The 25,722-nt window shown below is 54.1% G+C and overlaps 1 protein-coding gene across 7 annotated transcripts in view; it reads left to right on the top strand.

Annotated features, from left to right (window-relative positions):
* The first annotated feature begins 6 nt into the window (after positions 1–6).
* Positions 7–25,722, top strand: part of EMID1 (EMI domain containing 1) — a 41,684-nt gene continuing 15,968 nt past the window's right edge. For 4 of the 7 annotated variants that reach the window (XM_019643026.1, XM_019643027.1, XM_019643024.1 and 1 more), the window contains exons 1-14: positions 7–157; positions 7,234–7,347; positions 7,839–7,942; positions 14,517–14,570; positions 15,660–15,743; positions 16,840–16,901; positions 18,369–18,489; positions 18,765–18,815; positions 18,891–18,980; positions 19,798–19,944; positions 20,957–21,046; positions 21,191–21,243; positions 21,681–21,743; positions 21,854–21,898. In XM_019643026.1, coding sequence (XP_019498571.1) covers positions 57–157; positions 7,234–7,347; positions 7,839–7,942; positions 14,517–14,570; positions 15,660–15,743; positions 16,840–16,901; positions 18,369–18,489; positions 18,765–18,815; positions 18,891–18,980; positions 19,798–19,944; positions 20,957–21,046; positions 21,191–21,243; positions 21,681–21,743; positions 21,854–21,898 — 1,179 coding nt within the window. In that variant the 5' untranslated portion in view covers positions 7–56. The remainder of the gene's footprint in view (positions 158–7,233; positions 7,348–7,838; positions 7,943–14,516; positions 14,571–15,659; positions 15,744–16,839; positions 16,902–18,368; positions 18,490–18,764; positions 18,816–18,890; positions 18,981–19,797; positions 19,945–20,956; positions 21,047–21,190; positions 21,244–21,680; positions 21,744–21,853; positions 21,899–25,722) is intronic. The other 3 variants (XM_019643028.1, XM_019643029.1, XM_019643025.1) reach the window with 1 other exon arrangement.

Here is a 25,722-nt window from a genome sequence, read left to right as displayed (position 1 = left end):
GGCAGGCTGGGGGCGGCGACGGCGAGGGGCCGCGCGCGGAGGGCGCCGGGCGCAGCATGGGCGTCCAGCAGGCCTGGGCATTGCTCTGCCTTGGGCTCCTGCTCCCAGGAGGAAGCGCCACATGGAGCGTCGGAGGAGCCCAGTTCTCCAGCCGCAGGTAAGGGGTGGCCCCCACCACTTCTGTGCCCTGCCAGCCCTGGATTGGGGGCCGGGACTTTAGGCACTCCCTCCCCCTCTCCGCAATGTCCGTGCATGCCCAAGATTGGGAGAGGGACCAGGTCCCCTACCGCAGTGCCAACCTGGGTGGGGGCAGGGACCCTGGGCCATCCCGCTATCTGGCAGGGACTCCCAGCAGTGCGGGGAGTCCCCTACTCCATGTGTTAGGAACCGGCAGCCCCCCGACAGCCTCTTCCACCCCCCACCATTTCACCCCCAGAGCCCCGGAAGAGGGGAAAGGGGAACAACGAGGGAGAAGCTCCCCCAGGACTTCCGTCCCCCTAACCCAATAACCCCCCTCCCGCCCCCGCCCGGCACATAGGATAGCCCAGGACACCCCCAGCAGACACTTCAGGGACCCTCCTCCTTTTCCTTGCGCCTGGCTTTTTATAGTACCGGCTATTTATTTCCCTTGGAGGAGGAAGACTGGGGTGGAGTTTCACTGCCGTGGGTCAGTATCAGCCCCCAGGGACCTGGCATTTTGGACAGAGATGGAAGGGAGTACTGTGTCTTCCTGCTGCTTTCTCAGGAGCCAGGAGCATTCTCTCTGCTGGAGTCTGTGGAGCGTCTCCCAGTACTAGTGAGGGGACCGTTTATATACAGTGCCCTCATTAATCCGTAAAGGACTGAATGAGTTTCAGGAGCACTGTTTCCATTTAGCAGATGAGCAAACTGAGGCCCCAGAGAACTAATATAAACTTCTAGGCTCATGGGCCATTAATTGAAGAGCTAGGATTCAATACTGTGCCTTTCTGGCCTTGATGACCCTGTTTGGACCTGCCCAGCCCCGATCCTGGCTGCAGCCCCCACCCCTGCTGGGGTCCCCTCTTGAGGGCCAGCTGCCTCCGCCTCCCTTGTCTGAGGCAGACAAAAAAGAGTAGCCAGGCCTCTTTAGGCCTTTTCATCGCATTCAGATGTCTGCCCAGCCCTCACCCCCTATGGCCTCACTTCTTTAATTCTTTTCAGAAATTCTCCTTGCCCAGTGGTCAGGGGGCCTGCTGGGCTAGCAAGTGCAGGTGACATGGATAGGGCTGGAGGGCAGAGATGGCTGAGGCATCAGAGGCCAGAAGAGTCGTTGTCTGAGACAGGGACGGACAGGTGGCAGATGTCACAGCCACCACCTACTGCATGCTGACCACTGCTGGCCTGGGCTGGGTATTTTACCTGTACCATTGCCTCCAGAATCTTCCTAATGCCCTTGGGAGGCATGCACTTTTATGGTCCCCGTTTCATAGAGGAGGAAACGGAGGCTCAAAGAGGGGATTTGACCTGCCCAGGACATGGATGTGAACTCCCAGGATCCCAGGTGCTACGATAACAGACTCTGAACTGGAAATTCCCAGTGTCAGGCTCAGGATGATGACTGAGAGTACTTAAGGCCCTGACTACCCTCCATCCAGTTCAGGGCAGATCTCCCATCCTGGGTTCTTTGTCTCCACCCCACCCCCACCCCCCGCCCACACACACACACACAGCCCCGGATGGTGGCTGTGGGCAGGTATCTGTGCCCATGGGCACTGCTCTTGCTCCCATGTTACAGATAAGAAGACTGAAGCATAGAAAGGAGTAAAAGCACCTCAATCCAGGGCAGTCAGTGTCCAAGTCCAGTGTCCTTTTCACCTCAGCAGAGGTCATCAGCTTGTGGGTCTGGTAGGGGTTTGCAGGTCTTGGTTAGGAGTTAGGGGCCCTGGGCCTGGCTCTGTCACCCACTCAATGTGTGACCTCAAGCAGGTCACTTCACAGCCGTGGGTCTCAGTTTCCTTCTCAGTTTCCTCACTGTTACTTCCTTCCCTTCGTCCCCTGCTCATGGGTCTTTTCTGATGGTGGAAAATCCCCCATGGGAAGGACCAGCTCAGATCCTGACATACAGTGGTTCCTGCTATCACCAACATTAGGTGGGGGAAGGGATCTCTAGCTGGAGGAATCCGTGGTCCTCAGCTGCCAGGATTTCCCCTTGTGGCCCCATCCCAGCATCGTTGGAGACAGCATGGGGATGTCTCGCCCCATCAGCCCTCCCTCCACCCCCAGCCCAGCGCCCCAGGCACCCCTTGGCAGCCAAGGGACAAGAGGCAGAAAAGAGGCTTTGTGCCTAGGGAGGGGGAGGCCTGGGAAGGCATCCAAGGGGCCGCCCCCAGCCCCAGGAATGTGGTGAGACTCTGAGACCCCAGGAACCAGGGTGCCTGGGGGCCATGCAGAGCTGCCTTGGCTCACCCCTGCCCCTGTCCTTCCCTTAATCCCTGCTGGGGCTGCCTCCTGCCCCTCTGAGATCCCTTCTAGCTTGACCCCCTGTTTTCTTTAACCACCCAGCTCAGCACTGTGGCTCTAGAGTTAAAGCCATCGCTGGTGTCCTGGCCCAGGCTTCTTCCCCCTGCAGTCCTGGCTTCCTGTGGGCAGATCCTGGGATCAAAAAGAGGAGAGCATTGTCTTCCCCAGCCCCGCTCCAGGGAGCTCAAATCCCAGCTGGATGCCCAAATGGGTGACCTGGGGGACGTCTCTTGGAGCCTCAGTTTCCCCCTCTGTAAAATGCAAAGCCTGACAATTCCTATCCTGCAGTTGAGGGGAGGACTTCATGTGGAAGGTACTGTGCTGGTGTCCCCAAGCCCAAGGGAAGGCCCTGGACCACAGCTGTGGGCTGTGGTGCCCGTATCATAGGCCAGGAACAAGAATTCTCAATAACTGTTAGCACTGTGCTAAGTGCTTTGCCTGAAACTTTCCCTACCAGAGAAAAATCTGTCCCCATTTGCAGATGGACAAAGTGAGACCCAGAGAGGGCCAGGGCCTTATCCAAAGTCACCAAGTTAGGAAGCAGCAGAGCTAGGACTGGGACTTCACCTCCAGTGTGGGGTTCTGGCTCTGGTCACCCCACCCCCACCTGGTCCGTCTCCTCTCTTTCCTCTCCTTTTCATAACGGCCCTTGGCCCCCAGCCCGCTTGGCTGCCTCCTGCAATTAGCCCCTATCACTGTTCCGGATCGCAGCCCTGGGCCCCGCAGAGACAAAGTCCCCTGGGCCCCTTGTGGCAGGGGGCGGCAGGCAGGTGGGGGCCAGGGGGGCTCTAGTAGGGGCAGCTGATGCCAGGCTGAGCTGGTCTGGCCTGTTTTCTCTCCCCCAGCAGCGTCTGGGGGCCCAGGAGGTGCTGAGTGGGCAGAAGTGGCAGGCCCAGGAGAGAAGGGCTGCCTCCTCCCAGCCCCTGCCCTCGCCCCATCCTACAGGAGGTGGCCCAGCCCCATCAGGTTCTTGAGCAACTTACCTCCGACCACACTCCAGGAAAGGAAACCCCCAGGGGCAGCAGGATTGAGGCAGGGTTTCCAGGGACTGCAACCATCTCTTGGAACCTGGGTACTGGCTCCTCGCCCAGGACCACTGTCACTCAGCAAACCTTCCTGAGTGCCCTCAGGCTGACCCCCATCCTGGCTTGATGCTATGCCCTTCCCCCAGCACCTGCCTGAAAGGAAATGCTCAGAGATGCTGTGAGTGGCTGTGAGTGTGCTGGCTACGGGCGGGGGGAGGAGCTGCCTGGAGGTGCCCGATTCTGCTGGAGTCAGGGAAGGCTCAGGACTGAGACCCCAACAATGAGTAGGAGTTTGCTGGAGTAGAGGAGGCCTTTCCAGGGAGGAAGTGTAATATGCAAAGATCTGAGATAGGGGAGAATGCAGCACTTGGGAGGAAAGACCGGAAAGTCAAAGAGGGACAACAGGCATGTTCAGGAGAGGAGAGCAGCACGTGGGACTCGCAGTCAGGGCTCACAGGACGATGGGGAGCCGTGATGGGCTGCGGATTCTATGGCGGGCAGTGGCAGCATTGGGTCTGGACTTGACAAAGAGTTCCTTCCGCCTCTGGAAGGTGGACTGAGGGGCAGGAGGGCAGCAGGCCAGGCTGGGACCCAGTCGGGGAGCTTGGGCTCATCCCACAGGGATCAGCTGGGCTGGGATCAACAAGTTATTGGTGATCCCCCCGAAGGGGAGGGGACAAAGGGCTGACCTTGAACCCCACCTGGCCTGAGTGTCCCCTCCTCTCTAAATGATCTAGCTAGCTAGCCACCAGCTCCATGTCTCCTAAGCAGAGGATTCAAGCAAACTCCAACTCATGGGAAATAAACCAGGGAGCAACCCACATGGGGGAGATTTTAATTAAGGAAGAAGAAAAAAATTGTTTTCTCTAGCACCCCGCTAGTAAAAGGAGGAGCAGTCACAGGCCCATCTCTCTTGGCGCAGCCCAGGTGCGGATGTGAGGGTGCACAGCCCTATGTCTGCAGGTGTGGACCCAGTGCAAAAGACAGTCATTTCTGTAGCTCGGTGTCCTGCTGGATTTGCCTTGGTGTGATTGCTCAAATGTGTGTGTATGTGTGTGCTTATGTGGGTCTGTGTGTGTGCACATGGACACGTGTGTCTGGGAGTTGTATGCACATATGCCTATGTGAGTGTGTCCGTGTGCATGTGTGTTTGCAGGTGTCATGTGCTCACTGTGTGTGCATATTGATGTGTGTGCATGTGTGTGTGTCTTGTCTGTGTGTCTGTATACTGGCATGGTGTCTTCATTCTGTGCCCAGGACCCCCTCCTGTGCCCGGAGCGTCTGACTATCTTTTGTCCAGGTTGCTCCCTCCCTCCCTCCTTTCTCCACTCACGGAGCTCCTGGGCCAGCCTGGGAGATGCCACATAGGCTACAGGGAGCCCCCAACTCCCCTTGAACTTTACCCCAAATTTTATCTATTTTTCTCTAGAGGAGTCCCAACTCACATCACTTTCCTAAAGGGGTTTCTGTCCCACGCCACCACAACAAAACTCCAACAGGTTTAAAACCACAGCTGTAGGGACCCAGAAACTCCAACAGTTGGCAGCCTTTTTGAAATGTATCTTTTTAAACTTATAAAATCCCCACCTGCTTGTTAGGAAAAACATTGCCAGCATGTGGTAAAGAGCACAAGCTCAGGGTTCAGACAGCCCTGAGTTCCAGCCATGACAGTGTCACTCATCACGGGTGACTAGGGCGCGCCCCAGACCGTCAGGCTTCCCATCTGTAAAGTGGTGCTCCGCATCAGGCATGTGCACGGCTCTGGGCCCCGCTCCTGGCAGGCAGCAAGCGCAACTGGAGGCTGCTGTGAGCACAGGAGATGGAAGTGATGGAAAGCCCCTTCCTGCCCCCAGAGATGGTAATTTGATGTGAATGTGTGATTTTTTTTCCTAACTTTATACACACATAGCTATGTATATATGGGCATATATGTATAAATATTCTTTTGGCTTTCTCTTTCTTTCTTAGTGTAATTGAAATGCACTCCTTTTCTATTGGTCTGCAAAGGCTTTTCCCCCCTTACCCAGGCACAGTGGTCTGTCTACACATGGAGACCTTGGGCTCTGTCACAGCATCTGGCTTTCCATGTCTCGTGGTCCTGTTTAGGCTATTCCCTGTTTTGCACCGTTCCCGACGGCACTGCAGCAACCACCTGTCTCCTCTTCCATGGGGTGGCAGGCCCAGGGCTCTGTTGAGTTTCTGCCACGTCACTGGGCCTAACAGAGCCATCCTGTGTCCCTGATTTCCCACCTCCATGCCTTTGGCTAAGCTATCTTCTCCTTCTGGACTGATTCCAGCGTGGCACAGACCGGTGAAGGGACTTCTCCAGGGTCCCACAGCCAGTTAGTCAGCTGGTCCCAGCCAAGGCCTTTCTCCTTCAAGTGGGCCTAGGTGGGGGCAGGGCAGCAGCTGGGGTCCAGATTTCAGTGGTGGCAGTCACCTCTGCGATGCCTGGGACATTCCAGGTGCTCAGCAGCCCTCAGCCCTGCACGGGGTCACGGGCCCTGTGTTTTTTGCCAGGACTGGAAAAGGAGGGACCGTTTCAGGTGACCCTTCTCATCCTGAGCCTCCCACCCCACCAGACTTTCCTTTGTGGCCTCGAGCCCGGGGTCAGCAGGTTCCCAGGCTGGGGCCTTCACAGAGCCACAGACCGTGGCTTAGGAGGTGGGGAGGAGACGGGAGCTGAGGCCTCTGGGATGGAGTCAGGGGCCAGGCTAGGCCATCCACGTTCCTGGGTTCAAAGCTGGTTCCAGCATGCACCAGCTCTGTGATGAGCAGTTTCCCCCCCCCCGACCCTCAGTTAACCCCTCTATAAAATTGGGGGGGGGCCTTCCTGGTTCACCACGGGAAGATGTAAATACTCTTAGCATACAGTAGATGCTCAATATGTACATTGCAATATGCTTTTTAGTTGGCATTGGAAGAAGTCAGTCCTCCATGCTTGGAACACTGTGCACCCTCGCTGTTACACAGAGGGGACACGAATGCCAGGAGAGGGACGGGGCTGACATGAATCATCAGCTTAATTCAGCGTAACAGGTAGACAAAGTGCTGTGGGATCCAGGGCAGGGAACCATCAGCTCTGCAACAGATGGAGATGGGAGTAGGAAAGGACAAGGGGAGAGGTGACAGCACAGCAGGGCTCTGAAGGTAGGAGGTGCCAAGTGGAGAAGTGGGGGAGGGTACCCCAGGCAGTGGGCCCAGCATGAGCAAAGGCCTGGAGGTGTGAGATCTGCAGCAGACGTGGGCACAGGAGATCTCAAGGGCTCAGGGTGAAGGGGGTAAGCAAGGGAGGGACACGGCCAGGTTTCCATTTTGTGATACTCCTTCTGGGGAGAGACAAGGCAAAATGGAGGAGGAGCCACTGCTGTTTTCCAGGTGGGAGGCGAGAGACAGTGGTCGCCTGGACAGGTTGGGCTGGCGAGAAGAGATGTTGAGAAGCGAGAGACCCTACACAGATGCCCTGTTCCCGTCTTGCCCCTGAAGCTCGTTCCGCAAGACTCCCGAGAGCGCCCCGCACAGCCACCCCCTCTAGGGCTGTGGAACTCACCCCTTAGCCACAGAAGCACAGACACTCCCACTGTGGCCCAAAGGACTCTGAGAGCTCAGGGGTCTCTCCGCCTGGAGACTCGGGGCTCCTGGAGAGAACACAGACCTTGTCTTCCCAGGCTCTTGGGCAGGAGACTGCACATGACACCTCAGCTTCCTCTCTGTGGGTCTGTTTCAGGAACTGGTGTTCGTACGTGGTGACCCGCACCATCTCTTGCCACGTGCAAAATGGCACCTACCTTCAGCGGGTGCTGCAGAATTGCCCCTGGCCCATGAGCTGCCCGGGGAACAGGTGAGTAAGCCTGTGGTAGAGAAGGAGCTGGTGGCATTCCAGGGGGAGGCACAAAGTGGGCAAAGGCCTGGTGGTGGGAGGGCATTGGGAGTGCCCAGGAAGGCGAGGACCCCAGGGTGGGTGGAGAAAAGGGAGCATTTTGGCCCTATGCCCACTCTCAACACCTCTCCTTGTACTCTTGGGGTATCCGAAAGGGCTTCCTGGGGGAGGGGTTCCACCATTCACCCACATGCCTTCAGTCAGTGAGCATTCACTGCTATGGACAGGTGGCCTCGCTCGCAGGGGCTTCCTGTCTAGTTGGTATCCAGATCCCCACAGCTGGAAGGTTGGGAGGGAGTAAAATGGCTGAATCCTAGAATGTAGGAGGAGAGAGGCTCCAAAGGGGCCTGGAGATGGCAGAGGACCCTGGGGGCTCTGGGTTTATCCCCACGGACAGTGGGAGAAACAGCAGAGGACCCTGTCTGAGCCGGGCCACCTGGGCACTCTTTCAGCTACAGAACCGTGGTGAGACCCACATACAAAGTGATGTACAAGACAGTGACCGCCCGAGAGTGGAGGTGCTGCCCCGGGCACTCGGGGGCTAGCTGCGAGGAAGGTAGGCCTGCCCCCACATGTGGGCCTGAGGTGCTTCCCTAGGGTGTGTGGGAGGGAGCTGTAAACTGTTGTGCAGTCGGTAGACACTGCAGTGTACAGTGCCATGCACATCGGGGTGCCCTGCATAGAGCTGCCAGCGAGGCACGGCTCGGACACAGTTGGCACCTGCTGTCCCATAGTTGTTAACCCCCTGCCTCATGAGAGACCCTTAGAGCCCTGGAGAAATTTCATACATGCTGTGTAGCTCACACCATTCCACACCTTAAGTCACACCATCCCACACCTGTCCTCCAAACCTGGGGAAAACCCATCCGGACACTTCCATGGGATATGGAAACAGCGCGTGGAAGCAGAGCACCACTTAGGTCAGTGGGTCAGCAAGGTGGAGATGGTTGTACCTTTTCTACAGGTGAGGAAACTGAGGCTCAGGAAGGCAGTGGACACACAGCTCCTAAGTGGCCTTCAGGATTGGAACCCCAGCCTGCCCGGCTCCCCCTAGGGCTTCAGGGATGGCAGGACTCAACTGGGCGCCCAATGTATGGAGTGTGTCCCAGGCAGGGGGACCCGCTCCTCCCACACCCCCTTTTCTGTGTGCCATGAGGGCAGCTCAGGGGTGAGCACCCAGCAGGGACACAGAAGCGGCAGCCCAGGCCTCCCTGGAGCCTGGCCACACAGTTACCTGGAGAGATCCCTTCTCGAGGGCACCTATCTCTCTGCTAAGTGGTCTAGGCCGCACCCACCCTTGCTGCCTGGTGGAACCCAATGAGAGAAAGGTTTTTGAGCACCACGGGCTGTGTTCCCACGTATGGCCCAAAGAGGATGGGCTGACCTAGCACCAGCCCGAGAACCACAGGCCTGTAAGAACCTCAACAGAAGGAGGCATTCAGGGCCCCAAAGCAGCATGTTAACGTGAACATCGCCACAGGACATACTTTGCTGCCAGAAACACGAACATATGAAACATGGCCCCCGAATCAAGGAAATGTGATGCTAACAGAAGTCACCATTCATAGGTGCTTCTTGAAAGATTCACATGCTTCACCTCCCTGGGGCCCCACAACAGCCGCAGTCCACAGAGGGGGCAACAGAGGCCCAGAGAGATGGACTCACATGCCCAGAGTCACATGGGGTGGAGGAGCAGGGCTTCCCACAAAGTAGAGCAGGGAGAAAGCCTGACAGGCTCCACTGGGGGGGCGGGGGGGAGTCCCCAGTGGAGCTGGGGAGAAGGAAGCAGCCCAACGCCCAGCAGGGATCCTGTACAGAGAGGCAGCCACCAAGGCCAGGGTGGGAGGCTGGGAGAGGCAGGCATGAAGGGGAGCCAAGAATAAGCACCCCTGTCCCTGCCGGGAGGAAGAGGAAAAAGCAGGATCCAGGGGACCAGGAAGAGAGCCAGCCAGGAGGGGCTGTTGCCAAGGAGGCCGCAGAGGAGCTGGTGGTGGGGAGGGGCGAATCTCCAGGATGTGGGGGTCACCTGGGCCTAGAGGGCCTGAGCCCAGGCAGGGCCTGCCCAGACAAAGGCTACTCTGTCCCTGGCTCCCCTCCCAAGAGCAGACCTTCCCAGGTCTGCAGGGCCATCACCGAGCAGGTGAGGGAAGGGGACAGGTGAGGACAAGACCTGTGCCCGGGAGTCCTACAGCTCGAGGCCATGCATCTGGGAGCGCTGCCAGTAGAGAAGCAAGGGTGCAAGATGGGCCAGGCCAACCCCGATGTTTGCCAGCTCCCTCTGCAGGGCCTTCAGGTCCCAGGCTGGGGATGGGGTTATTCAGGGCTTCATGGGCCAGGCCAGCTCTACCACACACCAGCTGTGTGGCCTTGGGCCGGGGGACTCTCTGTGCATTGTATAAGTCATTGTGCAAGGGCGCAGGGCTAGGGCCTGCACTCATCTCATGCCCACTCAGAGGGAGGAGAGCCTTCTCTAAAGGGCACCAAGCTGCTGTGTACTCTTGCAGCCTGGGGCACCCCTTCCCTGAGCCTCAGTGTCCTCACCTGTGAAATGGGCAGGCTCATACAGCCTGCCACCCAGGGATGTTGTGAGAATGAAATGAAGCAGTAAAAATCCTGCAGGTGGTGTGGTAGCCCATGGTGAGCACTGCATGATGACTGATAGGACGGGAAGGGCCTCTCCCGATGCACAGGGTCAGAGCTAAGTAAAGGGTTGCCCAGGCCTGGATATTCTGGAAAACTGCTCTGCTGGAGCCCTGGGGATGGGGGTGGGGAAGCATGGGGACATTGCTGGCCCATCCTGGGCTCTGCCCTTCCTCTCACAGCCAGGTTCAGGCCAGGCTCCCCCAGCTGTTTCCCCTGCTGGTGACTGCCCTCATGGTCTGCCCAGTGCTGTGACATGACCCTGGGGTCATAGAGCTGCGTCACCAGGGGTGACAGAACTCAGAGCAGCCTGTGATGAGCTGCAGGTGGAGGGGGAACACCCACCATTCCAGAATCCAGCCCGGGATCAGCTGCACTCCACCATGTGACCTGGGGCACATCACTTTACCTCTCTGAACCTCGTCTCTATCTGGAAGTCACCCGAGATTGAAAAGTGCCCACCTCACACCTTATCATGAGGACCAGACTCACACCTTGCCCATAGCAGATGCTCCGTAAATGTCTTCTCCTCTTTGGCCCCTGTGCTGGGGGTTCTGTGGTGGCTCACAAGGACTGCCCTGCCTCCCGCCTCTGAAACCCCACTTCTCAGTCAGCTGCTCAGCTAACAGTCCTTGAGTCTCCAGACTTGACCTTTGTGAGGCCGTGGTCTTCAAGGCTCTCAGCCCTGGTTTTTTCCCATCTGCATAGTGAGAATGTTCACTCTGTGATGAGCGAGGATGGCCCCTGATGTTCATGACAACCCATGAGGAAGGGACTGGAATGGCCTTCATTTTACAGATGGAGAAACAGGCTCAGAGAGGTGAAGGGGCTGGCCTGGGACTACTCCGCACATGAAAGCCAGGACTGGGACCTGTCCCACCACGCATCAGTCAGTGGCTCCAGGCCTTGGGAAGGGGGGCTGGATGGCAGGGAGGGAGCCTGGCTGAGGCCCTCAACTGGCTGCCTACTCCCCCACCCCTCGAAACAATAGGCAAGGAAGAGCCAGAGCCAAAATGTATCATGTGGGCTGATCCTGACCCGCTGAGGGGCATGGGCTGGTGAGCTTTGCTAAGAACAGGGCTGCTGTGGCCACCATGTCACCCTGCCTGCGGGGGCTCTCTGCAGACAGATCTCTCACCTGTCAGCCCCATTGTTCAGACAATGAAAGTGAGGCTCAGAGAGGGTGTGGGTCTCACACAAGGTCACACAGCAAGAAGCCTTGTAGCCAGGATTCTCCCAGGGCTCTGACCTGAGGTCTGTGGCACCCCCCTGCCTCAAACCCTCCTGCGGTAATAATGACAAGGAGAAGAAAAGCTGCCACCATCCTCTGTGCTAGGCACCGTGACTTGTACTCACCTGCATCATGCCATCATGTCACGGTACAGAAGGTCCAGATGTGGAAACTGAGGCTGGGAGAGGGGAATGCCTTGCTCAGGGTCACAGCTGAATTCAAAGCCCATCAGTAAGATCTAGAACCAGGGTCTTTCCTCTGCAGCAGCACTGCCTGAGGACTTTCAGGGGAGTATGTTCCAACATTTGGGGCACCATGAGGCTGGCAGAAGCCAATCTCAGCCCCAGCCTTTCCCAGACAGAAAGAGGAACAGGGACTCCCTTGCACCCCTCTCCCATATGGCCCCCTGGGAGCCAGGCTGCTTCTGTTTCCCCCTCACTGTCCCACTGTCCTCAGCACACATGTCCCTTCCCCATCTGTGGAGCCCCATAGCCTTGTCTTCTATGATGGGGAACCAGAGAGGACAGAAGTTTGCCCAAGGTCACACAGCAGAAAAGCTGAAGAGCAGACTGGAGGTTGCAGCCCGAGCCCTACTTGGGCCCTTGGTCTCTCCATCGTCCATGGCCAGGCCCTTCCCACACACACATCTTTCACACGCTAACCATATGCCACACCTGTGCTTTACTCTGCAGATTCAGAGCCCTGAGGGCTAAACACTAGGAATCCGCCCGCGTCTGCTACCATCCACTCCACTCCTGCCTGGGAGGCCCCGGAGGCCCTACCTCCCAACCCTGGGCCAATGCGTCCTCCACCCCCAGTCAGGCAGCTCCCCTCTCCACCCTCCCAGATGCCCCGGCGACGTGCCCCAGCCTTGCCCTCTTCATTCTACCCGTGGCCCACACTGCCCTTGCCTCCCACCCCGTGGGCAGTGGCTATTCCTTCTGCCTGCTACCTTCGTGGAGCTCCCACCTGGCTATGACGGCCCCCACCCTGCCATCACTACTCTTGTGTCTCCAGTGCCTGGCATGGGCCTGGCATAAAGTGGGTGCACAGGAAATGACTGGGAACCTCTTTGTACCCGAAAGACGAGGCCAGGCCAGTCACAGACTGAAGTTTCCCAGAGGCCTGCTGGAGGGTTCTTGGAGCTCCAGGCCCCAGCCCTGACCCCAATCCCTGGCTCAGGCCAACAGCAGCAAATATTTACATTTGTAAAGTAAATTCCCTGACAGAGACCTAGACTGGGGCTGCAGAGGCTGTACCCCTGTGGCCTGTGGTTACTGGACCCAGCTGACCTGGGGGTGGCTTGTGAACAAGGAAGCCCCTCTTCTGGGAAAGTCAGAGATGGAGCCCACAGGCATCCTCCCCGCCCCCCGCCATCTCACACTCCTGTTCCTAGCTTAGGGCAGGGCTTGAATACCAGCTCCCCTAGTCCTACTATGTGAACAGACAGCCTCTCCTCTATGGGCCTCAGTGTTCTCATGAGGATCCAATGAAAAGGGGCACAGAGGCTTCTTAGCTCAGGCCCGGCACTGGGCAGAGAAGGCAGCTGTTTATGGGGGCACAGGGCTAGAAACTGCAGATGGCACTGGTCTCATGGAGGCCAAGTCAGGGAGTGATAAGATCCTCAAGGGGGCGTTCTGTGCCCTGGTCTGTCCAGGAAGGCTTCCTGGAGAAGGTGACATGGGAGCAGCAGCTGTGGGGAGGGTGGTGGGGAGGCTGTGTGTATGTGTGGTGGGGACCTCCCAGTTGGTGGGAAGTGGCCCAAAGTCAGGCTCCCAGAGTGGATCTGGGGTTTGTGGTCCTGGGGCCAGTTTGGAGTTCCTGGGAGGGTGTGGTTGGGGCTGGAAAGAGGCCCTTCTGGACAGACCACCAGACCATTGCGACCTGCTCCAGGGACCCTGCCTGGCCCAACACCAGTGGGAGGGATGTGACATTTTTGTCCTACAGGAGACCTCCCCCTCAACCCGTGGCTTTTCCCCTACTGAGTGCTATAGGGCTATTTTATAATCTGGTTCATCCCTTGAAGTATTTCTGTCTATCAGAATTTGGGGGAGTTTAAGGGATAATTTTTGTGAATCCTGACTCCAGAGCCAATATTTTCTAGGGTTTTTTTTTTTTTGACAGTTTTAATTCTTTAAACTTTCTTCTTTCTTTCTTTCTTTTTTTTTTTAAATTTTAACTCACAGTTACTTTGAGCCAGATACATCTCTGCTGCTGCTGCTGGTCAGGCCATGTTTTCGTTACTTTTTCTTGTCCTTTCTGGCTTCCAGTGAAATGTCCAAAAGCAAATTGGTTGAAAAAGAATTTTCAACCACAAGTTCATAGATTAATAATTCGGGGACACCCTAGGTCACATAACATTTAAGCTCATTTTCAAGATAGTTATATCTGCTGTCCCATTATTTGTATGCTTGCTTTAAATTCATTTTCAGCCAGCGATTCATGCATTCATCAACAAAAGGCTTATCCAGGCCATTGAGGCCCTACTGTGTGCAGGGCCCTTTTCCAGGCCAGGCACAGGAAAGAGGAAGTCCCTGCTTGGTGGGTGCCTGTTCCAGCCAGAGGGGTGGGTGATGGGCAGGAGGCTGGGGAACTGGCACAGCAAATGTCATGTTAGAGGGTGGAAAGTGCATGGAGCAAAAAGGGAACCGATAGCAGACTAGCAGAGAGGTGGGCAGGGCTGACGCTCTGCCAAAGCTTCCTCCAGAGGAAAATCCACTTCCATGGGCTTGGAGGATTGGCTGCTGCTTTTGGTTAACTTCCTGAAAGGAATAAAAATGTGGCCTTTTACTCCTTCACCTGGAAGCAAAGAGAATGAAGAGGGCGTGGTAGGGCTATTCTTCTCAGAAACCAGCTTTCTTGCTGGCACCAGGCCCCCTGGTGGGACTTGGGGGCTGACCCAGGAGAGAGGAGGTTGGGCCCTGGAGTTCGACTAACCTGGGTTCAAATCCAGGCTCCAGTCTTCAGGTGGACAACCGAGGTGAAGTGAACCAGTCACTTCACCTCTCTTCCCCCAAGGTGAAATACTCATATTCACTCATCCATTTATCTGAGCACGGGGGACAGAGGAGTGGTAATACCAAGCTGCTCTGTGCCTGTTCCCCCATGTAAAGTGGAGGTGTTACTAGCACCTACACATAGGGTTTTGAAGGTAATGCATTCAGACTGTGCATGTGAGTGCTTAGAATGTGCTGGGCCCAGCTGGGCTACACTTAGCACTGGGCATGACTCACGGTGGCATCCCCCCTCCCATCCACAGAGCCTCCGACCTCTGCCCAGTCCTGTGCTGCCAACCCACCTTTCTCTGTCCCGGGTGAGATTTACCCCCTGAGCTGGGCCAAGTCACAGGCCCTTGAGGAGGGTATGCTGGGGATGCAGGCCCAGCCCGCACAGGCCCATGGTGGGACCTAGACCAGAGTCTGGCAGCCTCTATGATGGGGGCTGGCCGGAGGGACCAGTCTGGTTTGAGTTCCCGGAGTCTCTCACTCCCTGCACCAACCCACAGCCTGGCTCAAGCTGCCAAGCCTGCACCTTATTTGGGTCTTTTCTCCCCCCAGACAACACTTTGTGACCTTAAAAGGCAGGCCCAGGGGGCAGAGTGGGGCAATTGCCACTGCTCGCTCCAGAAAACCTCCAGCTGTGCCCCCTGCTTCTGGCTTATCCAGCCCATCCCTCCAACTGTGGAGAAACCTAGGCCCCCATAGCAGACCAGCCAGGCAGCCTGCTCCTCGTAGGGGTAGTGATGGGGGTGGGCTCCTGAAACGGGCCCCCCCTTGCCTTCACAGGCAGCCAACCTCCCTCTGGTTTTCATTTAAAACCAGGGCTGGATTACACTTCAGCATCTTATTACCAAGTGGGACAGGGAGAGTGTGGACAGCAATGTCGCAGCTGCCATTTATTGAGTGCCTTCTGTGTGCGAGGCCCTGTGTGTGCACAGCGGGCCCTTTGAACACATTGCCGTCCTCAGGCCTCATACCAGCCTGGGAGATATAGTGGCCTTATGACCCCATTTTACAGATGGGAACATAGGACCAGAGAGGACAAGTCACACATCTTGGCAAATGGCAAATGCTGGGACCCAACCTTGAATCTAGAGTTAACTCTAAGCTCTTAACACATGCAGCTTGCTGGGGTCATTGGGGAAGTCCCCAGCCTCACCTGTGGCTCCTATCCATTGCTGGCCCCTCTCCCCAGCCCATCAGGTTGGCAGCCTTGTTCCAGCTCAGCCCAGTTCATGATGTGTGGCCCAGGTAAACTGTCCCACCTCTCTGGGCCTCTGTCTCCCTCTGCACTAAAGGGAATAGGGATCCCTGCTGAGGCTGTCGTGGCAGGTGGGCTGAGGGGGTCTGACCAAATGAGGATGGCGCAGGCCAGCAGGACTCTCATCCCCACTGTCCCTTAGTTACAGGCTCCTCTGGCGTCGCAGAGCCTGGGTGGTCGGGCAGTGCCATGCGACGGATGGCGCTTCGGCCCACAGCCTTCTCAGGTGGGTCCTGGGGCAGCTGCTTGGGGTCCCCCTGGGCTAGGGGAGGTCTGCAGGGGACACGGGCAAAGTGGTAACTGCCCTAAAAGCCATCTGGGTCCAGCAGTGGAGGGTCAGGAAGAACTCTCTGCCCTTGCCCACCCCACACTGGAAAGAAAACTTCAAGGGGAAGAGGAAGGGCCCCAGAGGAGAGTCTGGCCTGGGCCCAGGCACCCGGAGACCCATGACCCCCAGACTCTTGCAGACTCAACTCCAAGCCCTCGGCTTCTTTTTATTTACGCTTTTCTCAGCATCTTCAGTGTGCAAGGCTTCTTGCCAGGTGCTCGCCATCGTCAACTTGTTTAAACCTCACAGCTGTGTCCCCATCCTACAGGAAGGCATCACTGTCCCCATTTTAAAGAGGAGGAAGCTGAGGGTCAGAGAGAGGACGTGTCCTGCCTGAGGCCCCACAGCCTGGAAGGGGCGGTGCTGGGACTCAACCCCAGGCTCTGTGCCTGTTACAGACTCATCCACCATTGCTCTGAGCTCAGTGTCCTCAGGTGTGAATGGGGGTGACACTTGTCCTAAAACATAGGATCATGGTGAGGACTAGAGAGACTGGCTTATAAAGTTCTCAGCGGTGCCTGGCAGCCAGGAGGCTCTGAAATCTGCCGGAAGTGTTACGAATAACTAAGAAGTATCTCCGCAGAGGCTGGAGGCACTGGGCTGCATGGTGGTCTGGAGGGAGGGTCAGAGGGTGGCAACTCTGAGGCCAGCTCACTCCGGACTATGATGTGTTGGTCCCCAAAGCCAGCAAGCCCAGGCCAGACCCACCCAGGTGAGAAGCAACAGGACTCCCTGTCCTGGCTTCCCAGAAAGGAGTTATTTTGGATGTTGAGGCTGCAGGAGTTGGGTCCGTGGTCCTGCTGTGGGAGAAACCCACAGGGCATGGTCCATCCTGGATAGGTTGTTCTCTGCAGCCCCTTCCCTGCACTGGGCTATCTCATGGGTTGGGATGATCAGATGTTTGTCCGCTCCCTCCTTCCTGCCCCCAGGTGCTGAGGGACTCCAGGGAAACCTGGGAACCCTGGCCCCAGCCCCAGCCTCCTCCCTCCTACAGGTTGTCTCAACTGCAGCAAAGTGTCGGAGCTGACGGAGCGGCTGAAGGTGCTGGAGGCCAAGGTGGGTGAGCAGCTGCCTCCTTGCCCCTCGCCTCCCCACGCCCTCCCTGCTCCCCACGCCCAACCTGTTCAGCATTCCCATGACACCCATGGGCAGGCAGCTAACTTCCCTGCCAGGTGCTCACCACCGTCCCTTCAGTTTCCATTCAGCTTTTTCGGCTTCCGCACAATGCCCTTCCCCAGGAAGCCTGCTCACGGCCAGATAGCTGGACTGCCCTTGCAGGAGGCCCATGAAGCTCCCCTTCACCCCCGCCCCATCTCCATCCCAGCCAAATATTCATAGAGACCTCCCAGAGCTCATGGCTGGGTCCCCTCCTTGCTCTGTCACCTTCGTCCTTTATCCTCCCGTCTCCCATAATACTATCTTCCTAGTTTCGAAAGCAAAATATCTATCGCACTTCTCAAATTATTTCAAGATAAAAAGTTTTAACCATTAAAAACTAAGGCATTCTGAATTCAGAGACACAAGAATCTCAGAACGTTGGAAAACCCACCAGAAAACCATTCGTAAACAGTCACCTGTGCCCCCAGAGAGAATGACTGTCAACACTTTAAGCATCTTTTCTACCAGATTTTCTAAGCACACATAGAGGCGTATACACTTTGTCTGCATATCCTTTCCTCCATCATTCCCTCCTCTGGAAATGTATCTTAAGATTAGATGTGAAGATGTTTATCCAAGTGTTAACAATTGATAGGGAAATTTGAAAACCAGGCAACGGAAGGGGTGGTTGCATAATTAGGGAGCATGGCACAGTGGAATACTAGACAGCTATGAACAACACCTCCATTTTCTAACATGAAAATATGCCCCGGATGTATCAAGTGGCAAAACCAAGCGTCTGAACAGAACGTGCTAGAACCCCAGTTATGAGGTGTAGGAGCCCCAGGGACCCCACGCTGCTCACACACATGAGGGAAGACAGCATGAGGGCAGCTCTGTCCCAGATCTGGGGCGTGGCTCTCGGATCTTTCCGAGAGGTTCAGCTTTTCTCTGGACAGGGTCAGTGGGTATTCTGGCCTCTTTCATCAGTCAGTGGCTCGGGCCACCACCAACCTTTCAGAGTCTCCCCGATACGGCATCCGAAGTGTTTTTGTATACACCTCAGGGTATTTCATGTCAGACCCTCCCAAACTTCCCTCCAATTTAGGAAAAATCCTTCCAGCCATCATGTTTTAACAGTCCAAGAGATGTTTCACATTATTTATGCAGGTAAGCACAGGGAAAAACCACACGGCCCAGACAGAACTCAACCTGGGTGGCAGTGGTGGTGTGTAATGACTTTTCTACAATGAATTGGATGAACTATGCAGTTGGAAAACCACAGTGGCTTCTGATGAAGTTCTGGGCCACGCTGGGCTTTCCTGGCTCCTTGGGCCTCCTGCCCCGAATACTGGGGCCCTTCGGCTGGCCTGTCCCTGGTGAGACCCTGGTACCCATCCCATCTCGCTGCTTCTTCCTCCACAGGTGGCGGTGCTGACGGTCTCTGAGCGGGCAGTGCCCCTGACCCCAGCTGCCCCAGAGGACCCCGCCCCGCTCTGGGGCTCCCCAGCTGCCCAGGGCAGCCCCGGGGATGGAGGCCTTCGAGGTGAGTGGGTCAGTGGGGAGCACACCCCCTTGTGGGAATGACCTGGAGAAGTGCGATGCCACTCCCCACCCTGCCTCTGACTCCCACTTGACCCCCTTGTGGGCCTGGGTCTTCCCAGCTCTGCAGTGGGCCTACGGGGATGGTCTCCAGCGGTGCCTGAGTGCTGGAGTCCTGGGAGACCCCGAGGCTTCAGAAGCCACTGCTCATGTCCCCCTAGTGGAACTGGGGGCAGGGACTCTGGCTGACACAGATCTCTGCCTCCCTACCAACTCCAGGCCTACCGGGAGCCAGAGAAAGCATGAGGGCCCCCCTGCTCCCTCGAGATGGTAGGTACTGGCTGGGGGGTCAGGGCCAGGATGGGGATAAAAGCAAGGCCAGAGCTAATGAGATTTCTCCCCCAGATCGAGTTGGTACCCGGGGCCCTCCTGGGCCCATTGGCCCCAAGGGAGACACTGGTAGCCAGGGCCCAACAGGGATGAGAGGCCCTCCAGGTGAGTGCCCACAGCACTTCCCCCCGTAGCTTCCCTGGCCAGTCCCCCGGGTGGACCCACGCTGGAGCCTTCCTTTTCTGACCCTAATGTAGCCATGGGTAGCCTGAGCCCTTTCTGCTTGCTTGTCTCAGCTCACCACCCCTCCAAGGGTGCCACGCTCATACTGGGGCTCCCCAAAACCCTCTTTCACATTCACTCAGCCCATATTCCCTAGGCACTTTCCCGACAGGCTATGAGTTGGACATTGGGGTAGGATCAGACCAGTCCCTGCCCTCCTGGAGCTCCCAGACTGGTGGGAGGGTGGCCCTAGGCAGAAGAGAAACAGCAATGCCTACCCCATGTGACCAGCGTTCTTATGGGAGACACTGCAGGTATGGGAGCCCCAAGGAAGGAAGCCCAGATCCAGCCTGGATGTAGTGGGGGGTGGGAGGGCTTCCCAGTGGGAGTCACATCTTAGGTGAGGCCTAAAGAATGATCTGAAGTATACACCAGGCATCGCGAAGGGAGGCCTGATAGAGGGAACAACTTGTGCAAAAGCCTGGAAAGGAGAGAACATTCTAGAAATCAACATTTGCTAAGCACCTACTGTGTACCCAGTGTCCATTGTCCTAAAGCCTCCGGGGGAGGACTATGCTCTTCCTCCTAATAGACTGTTAGGGAAACAAGTGCCAGGATCTGCCCAAGACTACCGTCTCCAGAGCACTCTGTACCTGCTGCTTCAAGCTGCCTTGCCCTGCCCCCTGGTGGCCACCCTGGGCCTCTCTGCCTCCTGCACACGCACAACCCCCACCCCCACCCCACCCTGGTTCTGTTGCAGGTCCACAGGGCCCCCCAGGGAACCCTGGCCAGGATGGAGCTGTGGGCAACCCTGGAGAGAGGGGACCTCCAGGCTCACCGGGGCCTCCTGGTCCCCCTGGTCCCCCAGCTCCTGTTGGACCACCCCATGCCCGGATCTCCCAGCATGGTGAGTCCCTCGGGGTCACAACAGATCCAGATAGAGGTGGGGTGAGGCTGGCATAACCATCACCGCAGTGCTGCTGCTGTCTACCAGGCACCTTCTGTATAGCAGGCTTGCCCTTAGTTGGTCACATGTCCCCCATTCCTCCAGTGGGCGCTGTTGTCTTCCTCTGTTCGCTGATGAGGTAAACTAAGGGCCAGAGAAGGAGATCACGCAGCTAGGGCATTGGGGGCCAGCTTCAAACCCAGGTGGCCTCCAAAGCCTGTGCTCGGAACCACCCAGCATCAGGCCCTCCCACCAAGCCTTGGAGCTGGCCAGGACCCATCCCTCAGAGCACCGGGAAGCCCAAGGCCCAGCAGCAGGAAGTGAGCCCAGAGCCCCCAAGGCTGCAGCCATGCCCCTGTGCTCAGAGAGGCCTAGCCAGGCCCTGACTTGCCCTTCACCTCTTCCCCAGCCTGACATACATGTGTATAGCCAGAGGTCAGAGCTTGGAGGGCCATGTTCAACCCCATCTGGTATATGACCTGGCACCATTCATTCGTTCTCCTGTTTATTCCATCTCACCATTCATTCTCCCTCTCCAAGCCTCAGTTTCCTCATATATACAATGTGGATAGTGACAGTGACAGTGCTGGCCTCCCAGAGCTCTGTGACATTCATGCACAGAAGCCTGGCCCAAAGTAAGTAGTCAATAAATGGTAGTTTTTATTATTATTCCCATTCGACATGTGACATTACAGGCTCAGCGAGGTGGAGAATCTTACTGGATGTCACCAGCTAGACTATAGCAGGGTTAGAACCCAGGTCTCCCTGCCATCTGGTCCTGTGTGGCCAACACTGTCCTCACTCCCCACCCTTGGAGCAGGTGTCCAGTGGTCCCAGCCATGCTGCAGACTGTCCCACAGGGCAGTCAAAGCTGGCTTGGCAGAGTTGGCAGGTGAAGACTGACCACGCCCACTCCACTTATTCCCACCCAGCCCAGCTTTGCCCTGCCCACTTTTCATCTTTTTTCCCCCAGGGGACCCATTTCTGTTCAACACCTTCACTGAGACCAGCAGCCAATGGCCCCAGGGACCAGCTGGGCCCCCAGGTCCCCCAGGGCCCATGGGTAAGTCGAGTCTAGGTCTGGGGTAACGAGTGTGGTTGAGGGATGGCAGAGGGACCAAGGCTATGACTATCAGGAGGGAGCTGATGGTGGACTTCCTGGCATTGTACTCTGTTTCGATCCTGAGAACATCCTGTCTCTTTCCAGGTCCTCCTGGACCTCCTGGTCCCATGGGTATCCCTGGGAGTCCTGGAAATATGGTGAGTGTTTCTCCAAGTACTCCCACTCATCTGTCCATCCCCCACCCACCCATCCATCCATTATCCATCTGTCCCTTCTTTCATTCGTTCAAGCACTTATGGAGCATTTAATATGCAAGCTACTTTCTATAAATCTCATAACAAGAAACAAGTATTGTTATCACCTAAGGCCAAGAAAGGTGGAGATTCTTGCCCTAGGGTTATGGCCAGCACATAGTAACGTCCAGATCAAGGTGGGCACTGTCTGACTCCAGGGCCGCAGCTCTGAACACTGAGCTATATGCCAGGCATTCTCACTGTGTGCCAGGATTGGGTGTGTGGTGAAGGACCTAGAAGATCAGGCCAAGCTGGCGCTCCCTCCCCGACCTCTGCCCCCCAAGTCCCTGCCCACTCTACCCTGCCCCAGCACAAGGTTTAGGTCCTGTCTTGTTGCTCAGGGACCCCCAGGCCCCACTGGACCCAAAGGAATCTCCGGCTACCCAGGAGAGAAGGGCGAGAGAGTGAGTACTGAGGCGGCCCCCAGGTGGAGGATTCTGGCAAGCCTTGGGAGCCCTGGGTCAGGGCTCCCCTACCCCACAGCTAACTCCATTCCTTCCTCCCTCCCACACAGGGACTGCGTGGGGAGCCTGGCCCCCAAGGCTCCATGGGGCAGCGGGTGAGTGATGCAGCACCCCCTCCAGGATCCCACAGGCAGAGACCGCTGCTCTGACTCCATCCCCTTTCTGAGGGGCCCCTTTCTGTCTGGTCCAGGGCGTGCTCCATTTCTCTCTCTGTGTCTCTGCACCCGTTTCTCTTTCCCTCTCTTACCCTCTGTGTCTCTATCTCTGACTCTGTATTTCTCTTTCTCCATCTCCCCAATTGTGATTGTAGATTCGTCTATTTCACCCTTTAGTTGGGTCAATTTTTGCTTCATATATTTCAAAACTTCGTTGTGAGGTATGTTATACAGGTTTTATTGTCTTCTTGGTCCTTTTATCTTTATAAAATGAGTATCTTTCTCTCTGGTGATCCCTTGCTCAAATTCTACTTTGTTTGATATTAAAATAGCCACGCCAGCTTTCTTATGTTGTTTTGTGGTCTATCTTTTCCAATCCTTTACTTTCAGCCTGTCTGTGTTGTTCTGTTTAAAGTGCATCTCTTGTAAACAACACATACTTGAGTCTTCCTTGTTTTAAATATTTTATTGGGTAACAGTGTGTTTTTCCAGGACTCATCAGCTCCAAGTCAAGTAGTTATTTCAGTCTAGTTGTGGAGGGCGCAGCTCAGTGGCCCATGTGGGGATCGAACTGGCAGCCTTGGTGTTGTGAGCACTGCGCTCTAACCAACTGAGCTAACTGGCCGCCCCTTGCTTTTTTTTAAAAAACAGTCTGACTGTTGAGTGCATTTACATTTAGTGATATGTGTAATCACTGATATGGTTCCATTTAAGTCAACCATCTTGCTATGTGTCATCTGTTGACACCAATCTCTTCTTTATTTTTTTCCCCCTTTTTTTCCTTTTTTTGGGTTGAGTACTGTTTACAATTCTGCTTTATCTCTACTAATGACTTTTCAGCTATATCTCTTAGTGTTATTTTTTTTTCCTCTGGTTGCTTTAAGAATAACAACATGCAGGGCCTGCCCAGTGGCTCAGTTGGTTAAGAGCTCGCTTAAGAGTGTGAGCTCTGAGCAACAGTGGTTTGATTCCCAGCCCGAGCTGAGCTGCCAACAGGTGGCAGAATGGCTCAGCTAAAAAAAAAAAAATACAAAAAAGAATAACAACATGCATCCATGGCTGATCACAATTTACTTGAATTAATGTTATACCACTTCATATATAAGTAGGAACATTACAACTGTATAATTCATCTCCCTCTGTCCTTGTGCTATTGCTGTCATATATTTTACTTCTGCATGTGTTATAAACCCCACAATATGTTGTTATTGCTTTAAACAGTTGACTTTTAAAGAAGTTAAGAAAATAAATAAAAATCATCTTACACCTACTGATGCATCTATCATGTCTTTATACTTTCCACTGGGTCCAGATTTCCATCTGGTATCATTTCTTTTCAGCCTAAAGAACATCCTGTGGTCTTTCTTGTAGTGTGGGTCTGCGGACAACAAATCCTCATTGCTTTTGTTTATCTAAAACTGTCTTCATTTTACCTTAATTTTTGAAAGATATTTTCACTGGATATAAAATGATAGATTGGCAGTGCTGTCCCCTTTTAGCGCTTTAAGTGATGTTGTCCCATGGTCTTCTGGCTCACATAGACCATTGTAATTTCTCATGAGAAGTTGGCTGTCATTCTTATTGTTGTTCTCCTGTATATAATATGTCTTTTTACTTTGGCTTTTAAGATTTTTCTCTTTACTCTTGGTTTTCAACAGATTGATCATTATGTGGTTGGATGTGCTTTTCTTTGTGTTTATCCTGTTTTGGGTTCTCTGAGATTCCTGGATCTGTAAGGTTCCTGGGGTGTTTAATTTTGTTGGTTGTTTTGTTTCATTAATTTAAAAATTAAATTTACATATAAATTTAAAAATATAAACTTAAATATAAAATTAAAAATTAATTTAAAAATAATAAATGTAATTAATTTGCTGGGTTCATAGCAAAATTGAGTGGAAAGTACAGATAATTTCCATAGATACACTCCTTGTCCCCACACATAGACATTCTCCCCCACTATCAGCATCCCCTATAAGAGTAGTACCTTTGGTACCATTGGTGAACCCACGTTGACACATCATTATCACCACCATCCATAGTTTACATTAGGGTTCATTCTTGGTATTGTACATTCAATGGCTGTTGACAGATGTATAATGCATGTGTCCACCATCATACAGAATAGTTTCACTGCCCTAAAAATCCTCTGTGCTCTGCCTAGTCGTCCCTTCCTCCCCTCTAACCCCTAGCAACCACTAATCTTTTTACTGTCTCCATAGTTTTGCCTATTCCAGAATATCATATATGCACTTGGAATAATACAATATGTAGCCTTTTTAGATTGGCTTTTTCCACTTAGTAATATGCAATTAAGTTTTCTTCATGTCTTTTTTTTTTCCCCCAAAGTTTTATTGGGGAATTGGGGAAGGAGAACAGCCAAGTTGTTGTCCTTCAGTCTTAGTTGTGGAGTGCGCAGCTAGCTCAGCTGTAAGTCCAGTCGCCATCCGGCCGCCCGTTGGCAGCTCAGGGCAGCTCAGCTCAAGGTGCCATGTTCAATCTTAGTTGCGGGTGGGCATAGCCCACCATCCCATGCGGGAGTCGAACTGGCAACCTTGTTGTTAGGAGCACATGCTCTCACCAGCTGAGCCATCCTGCCACCTGTTGGCAACTCAGTGGCAGCTCAGCTCGGGCATAGCTCACTGGCCCATGTGGGAATCGAACCGGGGACCCTGTTGCTAAGAGCTCGTGCTCTTAATCAACTAAGCCACTCAGCCAGCCTCCTCCATGTCTTTTCGTGGCTTGATAGCTCATTTCTTCTTAGCTCAGAATAATATTCCATTGTTTGTAGTACAGTTTATTTATCCATTCACCTACTGAAGGACATCTGGGTTGCTTCCAAGTTTTGGCAATTATGAATAAAGCTGCTGTAAATATCCACGTTCAGGTTTTTGTGTGGACATACATCTTCAATTTATTTAGGTAAATACCAATGAGTGTGATTGCTAGATCATATGGTAAAAGTATGTTTAGTTTTGTAAGAAACGGCCAAACTATCTTCCAAAGTAACATACTATTTTGCATTTCCACCAGCTACGAATGAGAGTTCTTGTTGCTCCACATCCTGACCAGCATTTGCTATTGTCAGTGTTCTGGAATTTGCCTATTTCAATAGATGTGTAGTGGTATCATTTTAATTTGCAATTCCCAGATGACATATGATGTTGAACATCTTTTTATATGCTTACTTGCCATCTGTGTATCTTCTTTGGTTAGGTGTCTGTACAAGTCTTTTGTCCTTTTTTCCCCAGCTTTATTGAGGTATAATTGACAATTTGTAATCTATTTCAAGTACAATGTGATGATGTATGTGTACATTGTAAAAAGATTTTTGCAATCAAGTTAATTAACACATCCATCTCCTCACATAGTCACCATGTGTGATTGTGTGTTTGTAGGGAGTGTGAAGGTGAGAACACTTAAGATTCTACTCTCTTAGCAAATTTCAATTATACAATATAGTATGATCAACTATAGGTACTATTTACATTAGATCTACCGAACTTTGTCATCTTATAAGTGAAAGTTTATATATTTTTTTAACCAACCATTCCCCCATTTCCTCACCCCCACAGCCCCTGGTAATGACCATTCACTCTGTTTTTATGAGTTCAACTTTTTTTTTTTAAGATTCCATAGTGTAGTGTAGTGTAGTGTAGTATAGTATAATATAGTATAGTAGTATAGTATAGTATAGTATACAGTATAGTATCCAGTATTTGTCTTTCTCTGTCTGGCTTATTTCACTTAAAATAATACCCGCCAGG

Source organism: Hipposideros armiger, unplaced genomic scaffold (genome assembly GCF_001890085.2).
Source record: "Hipposideros armiger isolate ML-2016 unplaced genomic scaffold, ASM189008v1 scaffold_75, whole genome shotgun sequence".
NCBI classification, from domain to species: Eukaryota; Metazoa; Chordata; class Mammalia; order Chiroptera; family Hipposideridae; genus Hipposideros; species Hipposideros armiger.
Note: the sequence above shows the minus strand (reverse complement) of the source record. Positions and strands in the feature narration are given on the sequence as shown.